Raw genomic sequence first — 14,288 nt, 5'->3', positions numbered from 1 at the left:
AGCTTTCTGAGCGACGTCTCCAATCACCTGTAGCCACTGGGTTTGTCTTCAGTTGCCTTGTAGAGAAACATGAGCAGGAATATAATGTACTTTCTGATTCTGGTATGCTCTAAGATCTCAGTTTCCAAGTGCCATGGCAGATTGTAGAGTGAACTCTGAAGTTCCAACACGCACACCAGATATACTCTTGATATTCAATGTTCTCTTTTTTTTGTCTGAACACCGATAGTGCAGCAGTCTAAATAGAAACACCTTAGCACTTTCATCCCAAGATGCAGGCCAGATTCTGCATCTCAGAGGAACCCAACCATTTGGCTCTAAATCACTGAACTCCATTAAACTGTAGACTGTAGCAAATTTATATCCTGCATTCAAAACATGCAGTAAATTTCCTAAAATCGGTGGTTTTCCTTTGTGCTTTTTAAATAAATCTCCAGTAACGGAACTGGCTGTGTAAATATGGTACTGAGTGCAGCTGTTTTGTCAGATAAGCTTTATGTAGTCTGAGTGCCCTGTAGGGATGAAGTTGAAGTGGTTGCCTTTTCCAGTAAATGTCCAGTTTATACCATATAGTAAATCATATGTTTTGGACTGGTACTTTTAACTCCTTGGGTCAAATGCTAAACTTCATTCTTTTTCCTAGTGGTGTTTCCACAACGATAGACCCGTTCTGGGACATCAGTTTGGATTTGCCAGGCTCTTCTACACCATTTTGGCCACTAAGCCCAGGGAGTGACGGCAGTGTGGTGAATGGGGAAAGCCATGTATCGGGCACCACCACGCTCACAGACTGCTTGCGAAGGTACAACATATGGCAAACAGAATCTTGCTCCCTTCTGCTGTCCACAAAGAAGAAATAATGGCAACCAACAAAGCAAACTAACATATTCCCACAGCAATATTCCTCAGCCATCTTGTAGTACATAACATGCACTTAAATTTGTTGTGGTTGGTTTTGTTTGATTTTAATCTCTAACAAAGTGTGACCAAAATCAGTTGCCATGTGATAATCTACTGGTTGTATTCTATGAGAAATGAGTTTGGCTCTCAATCCAGCACCCAGGGCTATGTATGCATATCACAAAAACCTCCGACACAATTAGTAGTAAATATCCCCCTTCGTGGTGCTGTCTGCAGAGAAGCCATGGGTCAAACGGGCCATGGAGAGTTCTCTGCCCACTCACCTTTAGAAATGGGCTCTCCAGGCCTGGCTGAGGCACAATGTAAGAGAGCCTACGTTACTCATGCTTGTTACGTGGATAGAGGACTTCAGTCTCCAGGACTGTCAGTGCAGCACTTCTTGAAGATACTAACCTCACTCATAATAAGTGAAAATAAATTAAATAAGAAAATGGAAAGCTGAGACTGTCCTTCAGCCAGACTGTTATGATTGGCATTGCTGGGTGTTAGAATAGATACTAATCTTGCCTGCTCTGAGCTATAATACCATGATATGGTTGAGTGAAGGTTAAGGAAGACACCTTAACTCAAATCTTTCATTCACAGCTATTATGACAGTTTTTTAAAAACAAAACAGACCTACTGACTTAAACCATTTTGTACAGGGGAAATGATGCATCTGGGATAGAACTACATTTGTGCTCTGGTTCAGCCTCCTGAGGCTCAAAACAGCTGGACAAGCGCCTGAAAAACGCTTCACAGCGCAGTTTGTTACACATTTAATGTTCACATAGAGCATAATGCATTGTCAAGTGTGATACTTAACTCTGCTGTAAGGTAGAGAAACACAATTGGACACGATTCCCCTTCCCCCTATCCCCCCAACTGTAAAGTTGCCATGGGGTGTGGGAGAGAAGCAAATCATGGAGTTTTCAAAACCAGGGGCAGTTTTGAATTGGACGTACAGATGAATAGGGAGCCAGCAAAAGTGACTGAAGAGTCAGATGCATCTATTCCGGCTTCCTGGACTAAGAGAGTACTTTTATAGTGCTCCAGAATTCTAAACTCCCTGAAGTTTTAAAAATTGTGGATTCAGTAAAACCAGGATATTAATACAACTGTGAGGAGAAGTGACTAATGCATGAATAAAGATTTCTGCAAAGGCAAAATCCAGGCAAAGGTGGGTAAATTCTGGTGATATTCTGGGAATGGTGAGTAGAATTACACCACCTCCACCACCACCCCAAAAAAAGGCCATGTGGAAGGAAAAATCTTCAGGCTCAAAGATACCACTAAGATTTCTGGTTTGGGTATTAAAGTTGAAGTCACATGGTAAAAGAGGGCTTTTTTGTGCCAAGAAGAGGATTTCATTGAATCCTCGAGTAGATAGGTTCTGATCCAGCCAAGAGCTGATAGGCAGATTGAGCATCAAAGAATGAGACGAGGAAGATGTACAACTGGGTGGTATCTGTATAGAAGTGATGGTACAGCTTGCAGCTGGCTGTAACGAAGAAAATGGGCTAGCAGAAAAGTGACAAAGACCAGAAACATGGAGGCACTTCATGCTTCATGGCAGGAGATTATGTGACGTTTCTAACAGAAACAGAGGAACAGCTAGAGGTAGTATTCAAATGGGAAAAGGAAATACAAGTTTCTCAATCAAGACAATCAGGAAGGCTACGATTAGTTTTGGAAGCTGCAGTGGCCTCAAGCAAAATGAGAACAGAGTTGGATTGCTGATCAGAAGCAATATCAATAGGCACTTGAGTGTGTCAGGTCTGTAGTAGTCTAAAATGCCCAATTTATAGTTTAATATGTATTACAAGAAGTTTCAATAACTTTAAACCCAACATTAATAGAGAGACTGGAACATGCATACAGCTTGTAAATTTAAATTTAGAAGAAAAACTAAAGTCAGTCCTCTTAGTCTTTTTTTTTTTTTTTTTTTTTTTTTTACAGAAGATTTAATATTAGGATTCCCAGAGCTTGAACATTTTTTTGTTTTATTGTGTTTCTAGGAGTGTCTGCACAGTGGCTGAGTGTTTACTTCAGGAACCATCCTCTAACAGTTTCCTGCACCCCATTAAGCGATTATAAAGCACTTCTTTCCACCTGACTTTAGTAACAGGCTGGAAGTTCTTAAAACTTAAATTTCGAAAGTAAACCTTTAGTTGTCAATAATTTGCCCTTGAACAGAACTCTGCATCCAAACCTTTCTCTCTCCCTCTAGAGCTCTGACCCCAGCCTGAGAGCTGGAAGAGCGTCCTGGGGACTGGCATGTAACTGAGCACAGCAAGCATTTGGCTTTGCTTCAGAATTCCCATGTCCACGTTTTTGGTTTTGAAAACAAAAAGTCTGCACAAGCTATTTCAAAATGAGCTATTCTGTTGTGGTGGATGAGCCAAGATTCAATCTCCTTTCTCTGCCACTGATGCATTTTTGGGCAGCTTGCCGAAGTGGAAGCAAATGTAAATGTCCGAGTTGGAAATCTGAAACAGGGCTCTCCTATGTTGGTAGCTTTTTAAATTCTGATTTATCTTGCAAAAGGAAAAAAAAGCATATTTCCTTAGCATCTGTTCTCTGGGTATAATTATCTCAACACAGCGCTTGTACTTACCTTGTATAATAGAGCTATAACTAATGACTCTGCTCTGTCCAATTTCCTAATCTTTCTATAACACATAAATATGCACTGTGCAAAATTGTGCATGATTTTCAGATTGCACTTTAAGAAATATGTGAAGAAAGGGGCAGCAGGTCACCTCTGGCTTTCCTGAGAGAAGATGTAAGCTGATCTTGCATGCTGCTAAGTGGCTACAAGTGGAAATGCAAACTGTTTCCAAGATGCATTGAAAATAATTTGCCTGTATTATGCATCCTCCCACTTAATATTTTTCAGGTTTACAAGGCCAGAACATCTAGGAAGCAGTGCCAAAATCAAATGCAGTGGTTGCCATAGATACCAGGAATCTACCAAACAACTCACTATGAAGAAATTACCCATTGTGGCCTGTTTTCATCTCAAAGTAAGTTCACAAAGGACAGGTGGATGAAAGAACATAGACTCTGCTCTAGGGGGATGAGTTGGTTTCTGTAGATCTCTCTGCTATCTCTAACTTCACTATAATTCATTTATTGTAACAAACTGACTTAAAGGACAGCTGGCTTTTCCGGTTAGATTTTAGTTTAAGGACATTATCATTGTTTGTATAATGCAGCCTTGCCGATATGTCTCTGGGTCCCTATCAAAATAGACCTTTTTAAAAAAATACTAAAAAGTAATAATTTCTGAACCAAACAAAAACAAATCCCTAGTGGCACTTATTCCTGCTGTACAATAGAGCTACTACCCACAAGCCACAGAGAATAAGAGAGAAAATAAAAGTACTATGCACTTCAGCTGGAAGGATGCCACAGATGTACTCTGTATTTTGAAGGGAAAGCATTCCAAAGTTACAGGGCCGCAATGGAGAAGCTTCCTGTAACATCTCAACCATTTGTCTCAAGATCATACTGTGGTGGCAGTTAGCACTTCGAACTTACCACTGAGGTCAGATGCCATGATGGGAGACAGTGGAATAGGTGGTCACTTAGCCCAGCGCTGTACTGTTTATGGCTTTAACTGCAAGTAATATGACCGTGCCGTACTGGAAAGCAGGCAGCCTGTGCAGAACATGGGTGTCTGACTTCTTTGTTTTCCTTAGCAAAGTGGAAAATGTGTCCAGAAGGTGAGACTGCTACAGGGGCAAGGCAGTGTGGGTGACAATGTAGGAAAGAGGTTTTAGTACAATTTAGCATTTATGTAGCCGTGGTGATTGAAGGTTTTGGAAAATAAGTGATCTTGGGAACTCATCTTGTCCTCTCTGGTAAAAGTTAAGATGTAACATTTCATGCATCAAAGCACTATACCAATCTCTCTCAATTCCAAACGTTGTTGTAATGATAAATTGTAAGGTATTTAATATGGCTTAACTAATATCAAATTCATCATAAAGAACCTATGTTCTGACAGTGTTAATAATGCAATTAGAAAGATGAACAGAGAATCAAGAGAATATAAGTCAGAGTTTTTGACATCCTGTTCTGTTGCTGGGGAATTGTTATGGCATTGCAAAGGGAGACTAATTAGCTAGGAGTGTAAATAGGACAGGAGTACTGAGAAATGGGGAAAGGGGCCTTCTGTAAATAGAAAGTCATTCATCTCATTCTGCTATTTTTTCCTTTCTCCACTTCTACAGAAAGGATGAGGAAAGTGTGATGTGTATCACAAATTCATCTCCCCCTTTAGGAGAAAGGAGACCGATTATTTTCTTTAATTTTACCTTTCATTTGTTCCTTATTTCGATTTAGGATTCGTGTGCACAGACAACTGGCATAATGGTGGCAGTCACTTGAGATGATTTCTTGCCTTGTTGATGTTGGTAGATTAAATACACCAGTCAGGTGGATGAATCCTTAAAGGCATATGTGTCACCACGGGGCAGCATTTGTCTATCACCAGTTTTGCTGCAAATATAAGCTCTTTGGAACAGGGACTGTCATTTGCTGTATGTTTATATAGTGCCTATCCCACTGGACCTTTCTGTTTGAGGCCACAGTATAAACGTTTATTTTGAACTTATCCCCAATTGATATTAATTCCCTAGATATTCAGTCACCATTCTAAGCAGTATGCTTTGATTGCCCTCTACCCCTGCCTCCCTCATGAATTAGGATTTTCTAGGGAAAATTTGTTAGCACTTGTATATACTGACCTAACTGTTACCTGAAAGCAACCAAAAAAATACCTAATTTATTCACATCCTCTCGTGGCTGTGTGACAATCTCCCTACTTTCCTTTCATCTCACTTTGCCCAATGTGTAAGACATGTACAAGGAAAGGAAATCAGAGTCTCTTCTCTAAAAGAAACTTCCACTTTCTGTCTTCAGCGGTTTGAACACTCAGCCAAACTGAGGCGAAAGATCACTACGTATGTCTCCTTTCCGCTGGAGTTGGACATGACGCCATTTATGGCTTCCAGGTATGTACAGTGTTAAAAATCCCCCAGAGACTAGGTTAGTCTGGATACCAGTCATGCACATGCATGTAGTGAAGATGGAATATCCTATGAGTCAGGGCTGTGACACAGTGTATATACAGATAAACCCATGTAAATATGTCCATGAAAGGGTGTGCTCTGGTTTAACTAAATCCATTTCAAAACCCATTTTAGTAAAACCAATTCAGGTCTTGTGTTTTAAACAAGGTCCTATAAAAACTTAGTTAACACCTGTTTAACTTCAAAGGTAGATAATTAACAAAGACGTCCTGTCTTCAAAATGCTGTCCTTTCAGCTAAGTATGTTCTTCAGCGCAATCAGAGAGGATCCGATTTAACATTCCTAATATTTTTAATGTTACAAAAGCGTGCAAAAATTTCTCTTCCTCTTTTTATGTAAAGCCCTCTTCAGCCACTCCTGAGATTAGAGAGTCAAAGAAGTTCAAGCCCAATTAAAATACTTTTAACTAGGGTTGTCTGCTTTAGCGATTTAGCTAGTAAGCTTCTCCAGACATAGCAAGACTAATTTTTTATTCAAATCTCAGTCACAAAAACAAACCCTTGTGTAAAAATCCTTCCGTAAAAGTTCAGTTAGTGACCTGAGATGATAATTTCTTATCAAGTATTATACTTAAAGTATCATTTCTAATTAAATTATTACTACATAAATCACATCTTAACCAATACCAAACGCACAAAAATAACACATCTCAAATTCAGGATCCGTACTGATACAGTTTTAATATCAATTTCAAAATTATTTACTACAGGCAAACATAGTTATTTCTGCCAGGAAAGAGGGACAGTTTCAGGCCTCCACTATATTGCCTGTGTGATATCAGAGAAGGTTAGTTTATATCAATACATTCCAGAGTATTTGAGGCTTTCCTGCTATTCTCTGATGAGTCCTCTATGGATAAAATAGCTGGGTGCTGATGAAAGGTTTCAGGTATGAAGGAATATAGCCACTGTGACATCAGGAAAATTATTTTTCTGCAGCAGGGAGCTCTGTAATCAGAATTTTATCAACCTCTGAAACCAGGAAGGTAATCCTATTGCTGTAATCAAAAACGCAAAGTAAACTCACAAGTCAAAAGAAGAGCGATTGATCCAAAGGAGTTTAAAAGGTTAATGTAATTATATTTTGTTCAGGGTTAAGTGCCAAATTAATCTCTCCTTAATCTGTTTTTAAGATCTGGGGATGAGAAGTTGTGACTTAAGAATGTGCGTGTTTGCAGGATTGGGGCCTTAGTTAGGAGGAGAAATCGACTTCCTAGACAGCATCACCATGAGCACAAATATGGTATCTGTAACACCTTAGTCAGCAATCCTCTTCTGCCACTAAGCATCATTGCACTTGCCCCTGGAGGTAGCATGCAGGCTCTCTGTGCCATGTGTGACCCACTGCCTCCTTTTGAGAAACCACTGCTTTTAAGTGACTGGATTCTTGTGTGTTTTTGTTGCAGCAAAGAGAGCAGAATGAATGGGCAGTACCAGCAGCCAACGGATAGTCTAAACAATGATAATAAGTAAGTGGTGCCTTCCAGTACTCTCCTATTGTGCAAGGTGGATGACTTTTGCAAGGTGAAGTAGAATCTGTTCTATGTCCTGCAATGGTAAAGCATTGCTATGTTTTACAGAACAGCAAGTCTGCTCTTTGGCAAAATAAAGATCATTGCATGTTTACTTAGCTTAGTTGCTAAAAGCTGTGAATGGCTATTGGCTTTCTAGTGTTAACACCAGCAATAGCATAGGGAAGGAATGTAAAAGTCATTGGTATAGGATGAAAGGGAAGGCTTTTTCTTTAAACACTCCTACGTGTATTGCAACTGAGTGTTGAAACACTCATTACTGGGGAAGTTCCAGAGGACTGGAAATAACCAAATGTTGTGCTAATATTAAAAAGGATAAACAGGACAACCCAAATAGTTATAGTCCTGTCAACCTAACATCAATCCCAGGCAAAAAAATGGAATGGCTGATACAGAACTAGGTTAATAAAGAATTTAAGGAAAGCAACGTAATTAATGCCAATCAACATAAGTTTATAGAAAATAGATATTATCAAACTAGTTGATTTTTATTGATGAGATTAAAAGTTTGGTTGGTAAAAATAATAGTAATGAGCTAATATACTTCTGTAAGTCATTTGACTTGGTACCACATGTATTTTGATTAAGAAACTAGAACGATAGATACATAGTCAACATGGCACACATTCAATGGATCAAAAACTGGCTAACTCATTGTAAATGGGGAATCATTGGGCTGATGTGTTTCTAGTGGGGTCCTGCACGGGTTAATTCTTGGCAGTGCATTATTTAGCATTTTTATCAGCAACCTGGAAGGAATCATAAAGTCCTCACTGATAAAGTTTGCAGATGACACAAAGATGGGGAAAGTGGTAAATAGTAAAGAGGACAGGTCACTAATACAGTGACATGGATTGTTTGGTAAGCTGAGTGCAAACGAACAATATGTTTTTAATATGGCTAAATGTAAACTGTATATTTAGGAACAGAGAATATAAGCCATAGTTACACATTGAAGGACTCTATCCCTGGAAGCAATGACTTTGCTAAAAGACTTTGAAAAAGACTTTGGGAGTCTCGGTGGGTAAACAGCTGAACATGAGCACCCAGTGCGATGTTGTGGCCAAAAGGGCTAATAAGATCCTGGGATTTATAACTGGGAAATATTGAGTAGGACTAAGGAGATTATATAACCTGTGTATTTGGCACTAGTGCCGATCGCTGCTGGAATACTGTCCAGCTCTGGTGTCCATAATTCAAGAAAGAGAAGAACCACAAGAATGATTTAAAGGATTAGAAAACCTGCCTTGTTGTGATAGACTCAAGGAGCTCAGTTTGTTCAGTTTAACAGAGAAGGTTAAGCAATGGCTTGATCGTAATCTGTAAATACCTTCATGGGGAACAGAAATTTGATACTAGAGAACTCTACAATCTAGCAGATGAAGCTATAACAAGATCCTGTGGCTGGAAGCTGAAGCTAGACAAATTCAGATCAGAAATAAGCCGCACCTTTTGAACAGCCAGGGTAATTCATTATTGGATCAGTTTACCAAGGGCTCTACTGAATTCTCCATCATTGGACATTTTTAACTCAAGATTGAATATTTTTCAAAAAAAAATCTGCTCAGAACAAACTGGAATTAATCCAGGGAAGTCCTATGGCCTGTGTTATCCAGGTCACACTAGGTAGGTGATGACCGTGATCCTTTCTGGCTTTATAATCCATGTATCTGTGAATTAATCATACTAATCTACTTATTTTAAAAGAAAAGTCTGTTAACTACTCAATTGTGAGCAAAGCTTCCAGCGTTAAAACTGACAGTTGTAGTAAAACAGGCAGTTAGAGGCAATAGCAAGGTGGTGGGGAGAAAAGCATGCCCCATCCCCGACCAGCGTTGAGTACTCGTGTTTTAATTACAGAGGTGACATGTGGCATCCATTTTTTATACACATGTATAGACAATCACAAGCTTCTACTCCTTTTTCTTTGGATCCAAGAGTTCTTTACCTGTTTTTCCTCCCCCAGGTATTCCTTGTTTGCAGTAGTTAATCACCAAGGCACCTTGGAAAGTGGGCACTATACCAGCTTCATCCGGCAGCACAAGGACCAGTGGTTCAAATGTGATGATGCCATCATCACCAAGGCTAGCATTAAGGATGTACTAGACAGCGAAGGGTAGGTTGTGAACACAAAGGGTATGGGGAGGAAAGAATGGGGGCAGGGTTATCATTCATAGAAGGTCCCCTCTGGGTGGGTGAACCTCTATTACTTTCAATTATCAGATTTTGGCCATATAGAACAATTTCTCTCCAGAGTGATCATTTGTCAGTGCTTCAGAAAGCTGGTCTAACCTACTGGGTTTGTTTAGACTGGAGAAAAGGGAAGGACAAGGTAGCAGTGCATTGTGCCGCTGTGTGAGATAACTAGTTTCTTGTATGTCCACCCACCTTCTGGCTAATCCAGTAGGCAGCAGTAATATCTGCCTCATCACAGCCTTGCTAGCCACAAGGGTGAGTGTGTGATAGGTTATTACACATGTTGCTTTCATTGTTAAATACATGTATTATGAATTCACATTGTAATAGGGATTGGTGTAATCCCACTGGCTAACCAGAACCATATGGACTAGCTATTTAAGCTTCATAAGGCACAATTCCATATTATACTAGACTTTGTCCTCTGAGGGCAGTTTATTCAACAGGCTGTATAACACAGTGGTTAGATACATAGCCAAAAAGTACTACTGATATCCACTTCTGAGGGTTGGTTTCTGTTTCGTAGATTTCTTTTGGGAAATGGACTTTGATGCATCTAGCTGTGCACATATATATAGCCACGTTGACTGTGCGTTGTGTAAAACAGTATTGCCTCTTGTTTTTATTAAGCCTGTTGCCTGTTAATTTCATCAGATGACCCCTGGTTTTTGTATTGTGGGAAAGGAGAAATAACACCTCTCTCTTCACTTTTTCCACTCCATTCAAGATTGTATAGAGCTCTGTCATATCCCCCCTTAATAATTATTTCAAATGGACAGTATCATTTCGATCACTTCCCTCAAACATGCACTGTGGATGCTACATAGAGCAGTATTTTTGCGAGGTTAACATGTTTATCATTTGAGAAGCATCAGGAATTGAGTTCTTTTTCAAGAAAAAATAACTTAAAATCTGTAATCGCCTCCATTCTGGCATATCAACCATGGGTTTGGTGCTGAAAAGATCAAATCTGTTCTGTTCTCATTTTTAATTATACCTGACATTTCCTCTGATTGCTGCAAGCGCACGCAGTTGGTTTGGAATTTTTAATAAGTTTTCATATTTTCCTTTTCTGCTTTTCAGCCTGGCAATGTGCATCTCTTCTATAATATTTGACTTTTTAGTGTAAATTATTTTAATTAATTCATTTAACAAAAAGGTCAGTAGACCAGATTGGTTTGTTTTTCTTCATTAGGAAACAGGTAGCATTGCTCCTGGGGCTGGGCGATTTGTAGAGGCAATTACCCAGTCCAAGAAAAGAGGAGGTGGTTTGTATCATTCCAGTGGCATCTCCAGCTGATTAAGAAACAGCTTTGACTGACTGTGAAGGGAGTCCTGCCCATTTTTACCTTGTTCAGATAAATGGTGGCTCTGACTGGACCTCCACCTGTGGAAGGAGAGGAAAGATTCAGGAAACCCTGTGGAGTGGCGAAATGAAGATGATGATCATTCTGTAGCAGCTCTTAATGTGGAGCTATCAAAAGGGCTTTAGAAATATTTTAACTGGCCTTGCAGCAATCCTGCCAGTATGAAGTGGGTAAGGGATGCACAGGAATCACTTTGCTCCCCACTGAAATGTAGCTGCCTCAAGGATACTGCTCAGCAGCTGTGCTATAGTACACAGAAATGCTGCACAGTAGTTTAGGACAAGAGGAGGAGAATTTTACCCAGTTGAACCTGCCAAGAGGAGTATAGGTAGACATGTCAGATTTGACTGGGACACAAGCGTTTCCATCCATGCTCTTGTTTAAAAAAAATAAAAAAGTGGCATAAGATCTTTAATGACTATAAGTGGTCGAGAGCTTGCTTGTACATCTCATCCAAAAGGTGGCATCCTCAACCTAACAGCGCCCCCTATGCTGCTGGGACAATGGCTCCCACTACCAACTCAGAGGGAGATGCGCATCTACAGAAACACAAAGTATTTAGGTGTTATGTGGAGGTCTCCCATCCAAATATTAACCTGGTCCAATCCTGTTTAGCTTTCAAGACTTGACGCTAGGTTACAGAACAGGGTGGTCAATGTGCTCACTACCTATCTGTCCTGGACCCTGAACTACTGATGAAATTCAGTATGCTGATTTTTTTTATTTTTATTTTTATTTTATTTTTTGTGGTCATCCTATGAAACTAACACACTTCCCTGGAATTGTTCCAGCTGCCAAAGAAAAATAGCACTAATAGTCCTTGTTTTTATCATAGCTGGATTGGTCATTGGGATTTAAAATGTACAGCATAAGGTTAAAGTTGTGTTGTGTCTTCCTTTTTGCAGATATTTGCTGTTCTATCACAAACAGTTCCTGGAATATGAGTAGCCTTATCCAGCAGCTTGTCAGATAAATGAAAGGAAGAAAATAAGCAAGCCTTCTAAAATGACACACAAACCTACCTGAAATGAAAAGACCCATTAAACAACAACTAGCACTGAGCTGTAACAAGACCTACTTGACACTGGCTCACAGCCTGGCGGAGTAAGAAATGAACAATGTCCAACGTGTATGCTGTCCCGCAAGGACAGAAAGGGGGGAAAAAAGAGGCTACAGTCAGTCACTTAAGAGCAGAAATATAAAATGAGAGGAATGCTCTGGGTGGGGGAAATGGGAGCAGAGGAGTCCGGGCACTGGTACATCTCCTATGTTCCTCCAAAAAGTGTGTGGGAAGGCAAGGGGGTGTGCCATCATCTCCATAAAGCATCTTCTCCATTGGTGCTTCAGCTCCAACTGACCAATCATATAACAGTTATTATTAAAAATCCAAGCCCATTTTTGATGCATATGGGTCTGAAAGCAGAAAAGTGGAGGAGAATGGGATGACACAACTAAAGGACTTTGCAAGTATCTTTTTATTTGTGAATTTTAGTTATTAAATAAATACAGTATGAAACTATTAGGCTCTTTTTTTCGACAAAAGTAAAAGAAATCCTGGATTGTGGAACTGAAGCTACAGTACTGAGACAGGTTTTCAAGCATGCCTGCTGCACAGATGGTAATCTGCCATCAGACTGCTCATCAAAGCATCTGCACAGATTCTTTTCTGTTTGAGCCCTTTGTTTTGTTTTGTTTTTCTATAAATAGCTATTTTCTTAATTTTTTCCTTTTATTCCCTTTTTTCACGAGAATGAAATTCATAAATGGAACCATCAGTAAAATGAATGAATTGGCGTGTTTATACTGTAACAGTGGTCTTGGTTCTTTTTTAAACGTTGTCAATAAGTTTGATTTCTTAAAATCACTGGTTTTCTTGTTTGTGGGTTGTTTTGCTCCCTCCCCCGGTTCTGCCAAGTCCCCTCAAAGAGAGGTGGCATTTTGCGGAATGTTAGTATTGCAAATCTGCCATCTGCTAGCTGTGGCTGCTGCTGAGTGCAGTATGGAGGCCTAGATTTGCAGCTATTGAGCACTTCTGCAGTATGCTAGGCTTTAAAGTAAACAAAGCATTTTCCTGGTATGTTTTTATTGGTTCCTTCTCTCCTCCCACATTTATTAACTCCTTAGACTCCTCTCCCCTTTATGGAATCCAATCCTTATGTACGTTCTTAATGCTTAGCAGCTGGTATGCAGGCTCATTTCTGTTTTGTCACAAATATGTTTGTTCTCCACTCTTTCACCCTTCTCTTCCCAACTACCTCTCCCACTTAAGAACAGCCCATTTACCTGTCTAGACACTGGCTGTAACTGTATGTTTAATTCCCAGGAAGCAGGGCTGTAGATAGAATTGCAGTCCATGAGAAAAGTGTTTATTTACCTCTTAACCCCTCAGAATGCAGAGCTCAAAAAGGAAAGAAAAATCAGTTTTTTGGCTGCTGCTGCTGCTTCCTCGTGGAAAATTTGCAAATGTTAGTTTGTTGAAGGATTTAGCCATTGTATTTCTTTGTGTAAGGGTCACACTGAAAAGGTCTTTTTTTTTTTCCCCCCTGCAAACATACTTAAGTAATCTTGCTTTGATTGTAGTGCAAATATTCTCCTTTCCAAGGGCTAGGTGAGGACTCGGGGGCGAGGCAGACACACCTTGGCCGCAAAGCTAAACATAGAATTTGAAAAGGTTAGACCAGTCCCTCTGTCCTAGAGAAAACTTGCAGGTGTCTGCCTGCTTAAGAAAGACTTGGAGCATGTTGATCTGTTTCATGGAAGACTTGGGGGGTGGAGAACATGTAAAGGTGTTTCTGGATTGAGCACCTTGCTAGTCTATGCACAGGGAAAAGAATAAGATCATGTTAAAGGGTCGGGGCAGCTAGGCAGTACGATTCCTGCATGGTAAGTATTTTTCTAGGGTTTCTTAATGTCTTCTCCACTGCACAAACTCAGAATACTTCTGGCTTGATTTGGTAAAGATCATAATTGGCTACTGCAGGGTTTAAATTCATGATGATGATGATGATGTTTGTTGTTGCCAGTGAGAGCCTGCTAGAGCAATACTAGTGGATGGCATGCTGATTCTAAAGGAAGATCCCTCCATGCCAGGGCTGTGTGCTATTGTGTAGGTACTCGACAACGGCTTCCTGCTACCTTTTAATAATGCAGTAAGCTTGCAGTGGAAGACAAGAATCAGCCTTTCACTATTCCCCG

At 40.0% G+C, this 14,288-nt stretch overlaps 1 protein-coding gene across 1 annotated transcript in view; it reads left to right on the top strand.

Moving 5' to 3' along the window:
- The window catches only part of USP22 (ubiquitin specific peptidase 22), a 200,609-nt gene extending 187,707 nt beyond the window's left edge, over positions 1 to 12,902 (top strand). The window contains exons 9-14 of the mRNA XM_075069166.1: positions 644 to 802; positions 3,800 to 3,926; positions 5,830 to 5,921; positions 7,405 to 7,467; positions 9,497 to 9,646; positions 11,999 to 12,902. Coding sequence (XP_074925267.1) covers positions 644 to 802; positions 3,800 to 3,926; positions 5,830 to 5,921; positions 7,405 to 7,467; positions 9,497 to 9,646; positions 11,999 to 12,041 — 634 coding nt within the window. The 3' untranslated portion in view covers positions 12,042 to 12,902. The remainder of the gene's footprint in view (positions 1 to 643; positions 803 to 3,799; positions 3,927 to 5,829; positions 5,922 to 7,404; positions 7,468 to 9,496; positions 9,647 to 11,998) is intronic.
- Positions 12,903 to 14,288: the final 1,386 nt, after the last annotated feature.

Source organism: Chelonoidis abingdonii, chromosome 9 (assembly GCF_003597395.2).
Source record: "Chelonoidis abingdonii isolate Lonesome George chromosome 9, CheloAbing_2.0, whole genome shotgun sequence".
In the NCBI taxonomy this organism is placed as follows: domain Eukaryota; kingdom Metazoa; phylum Chordata; order Testudines; family Testudinidae; genus Chelonoidis; species Chelonoidis abingdonii.
Note: the sequence above shows the minus strand (reverse complement) of the source record. Positions and strands in the feature narration are given on the sequence as shown.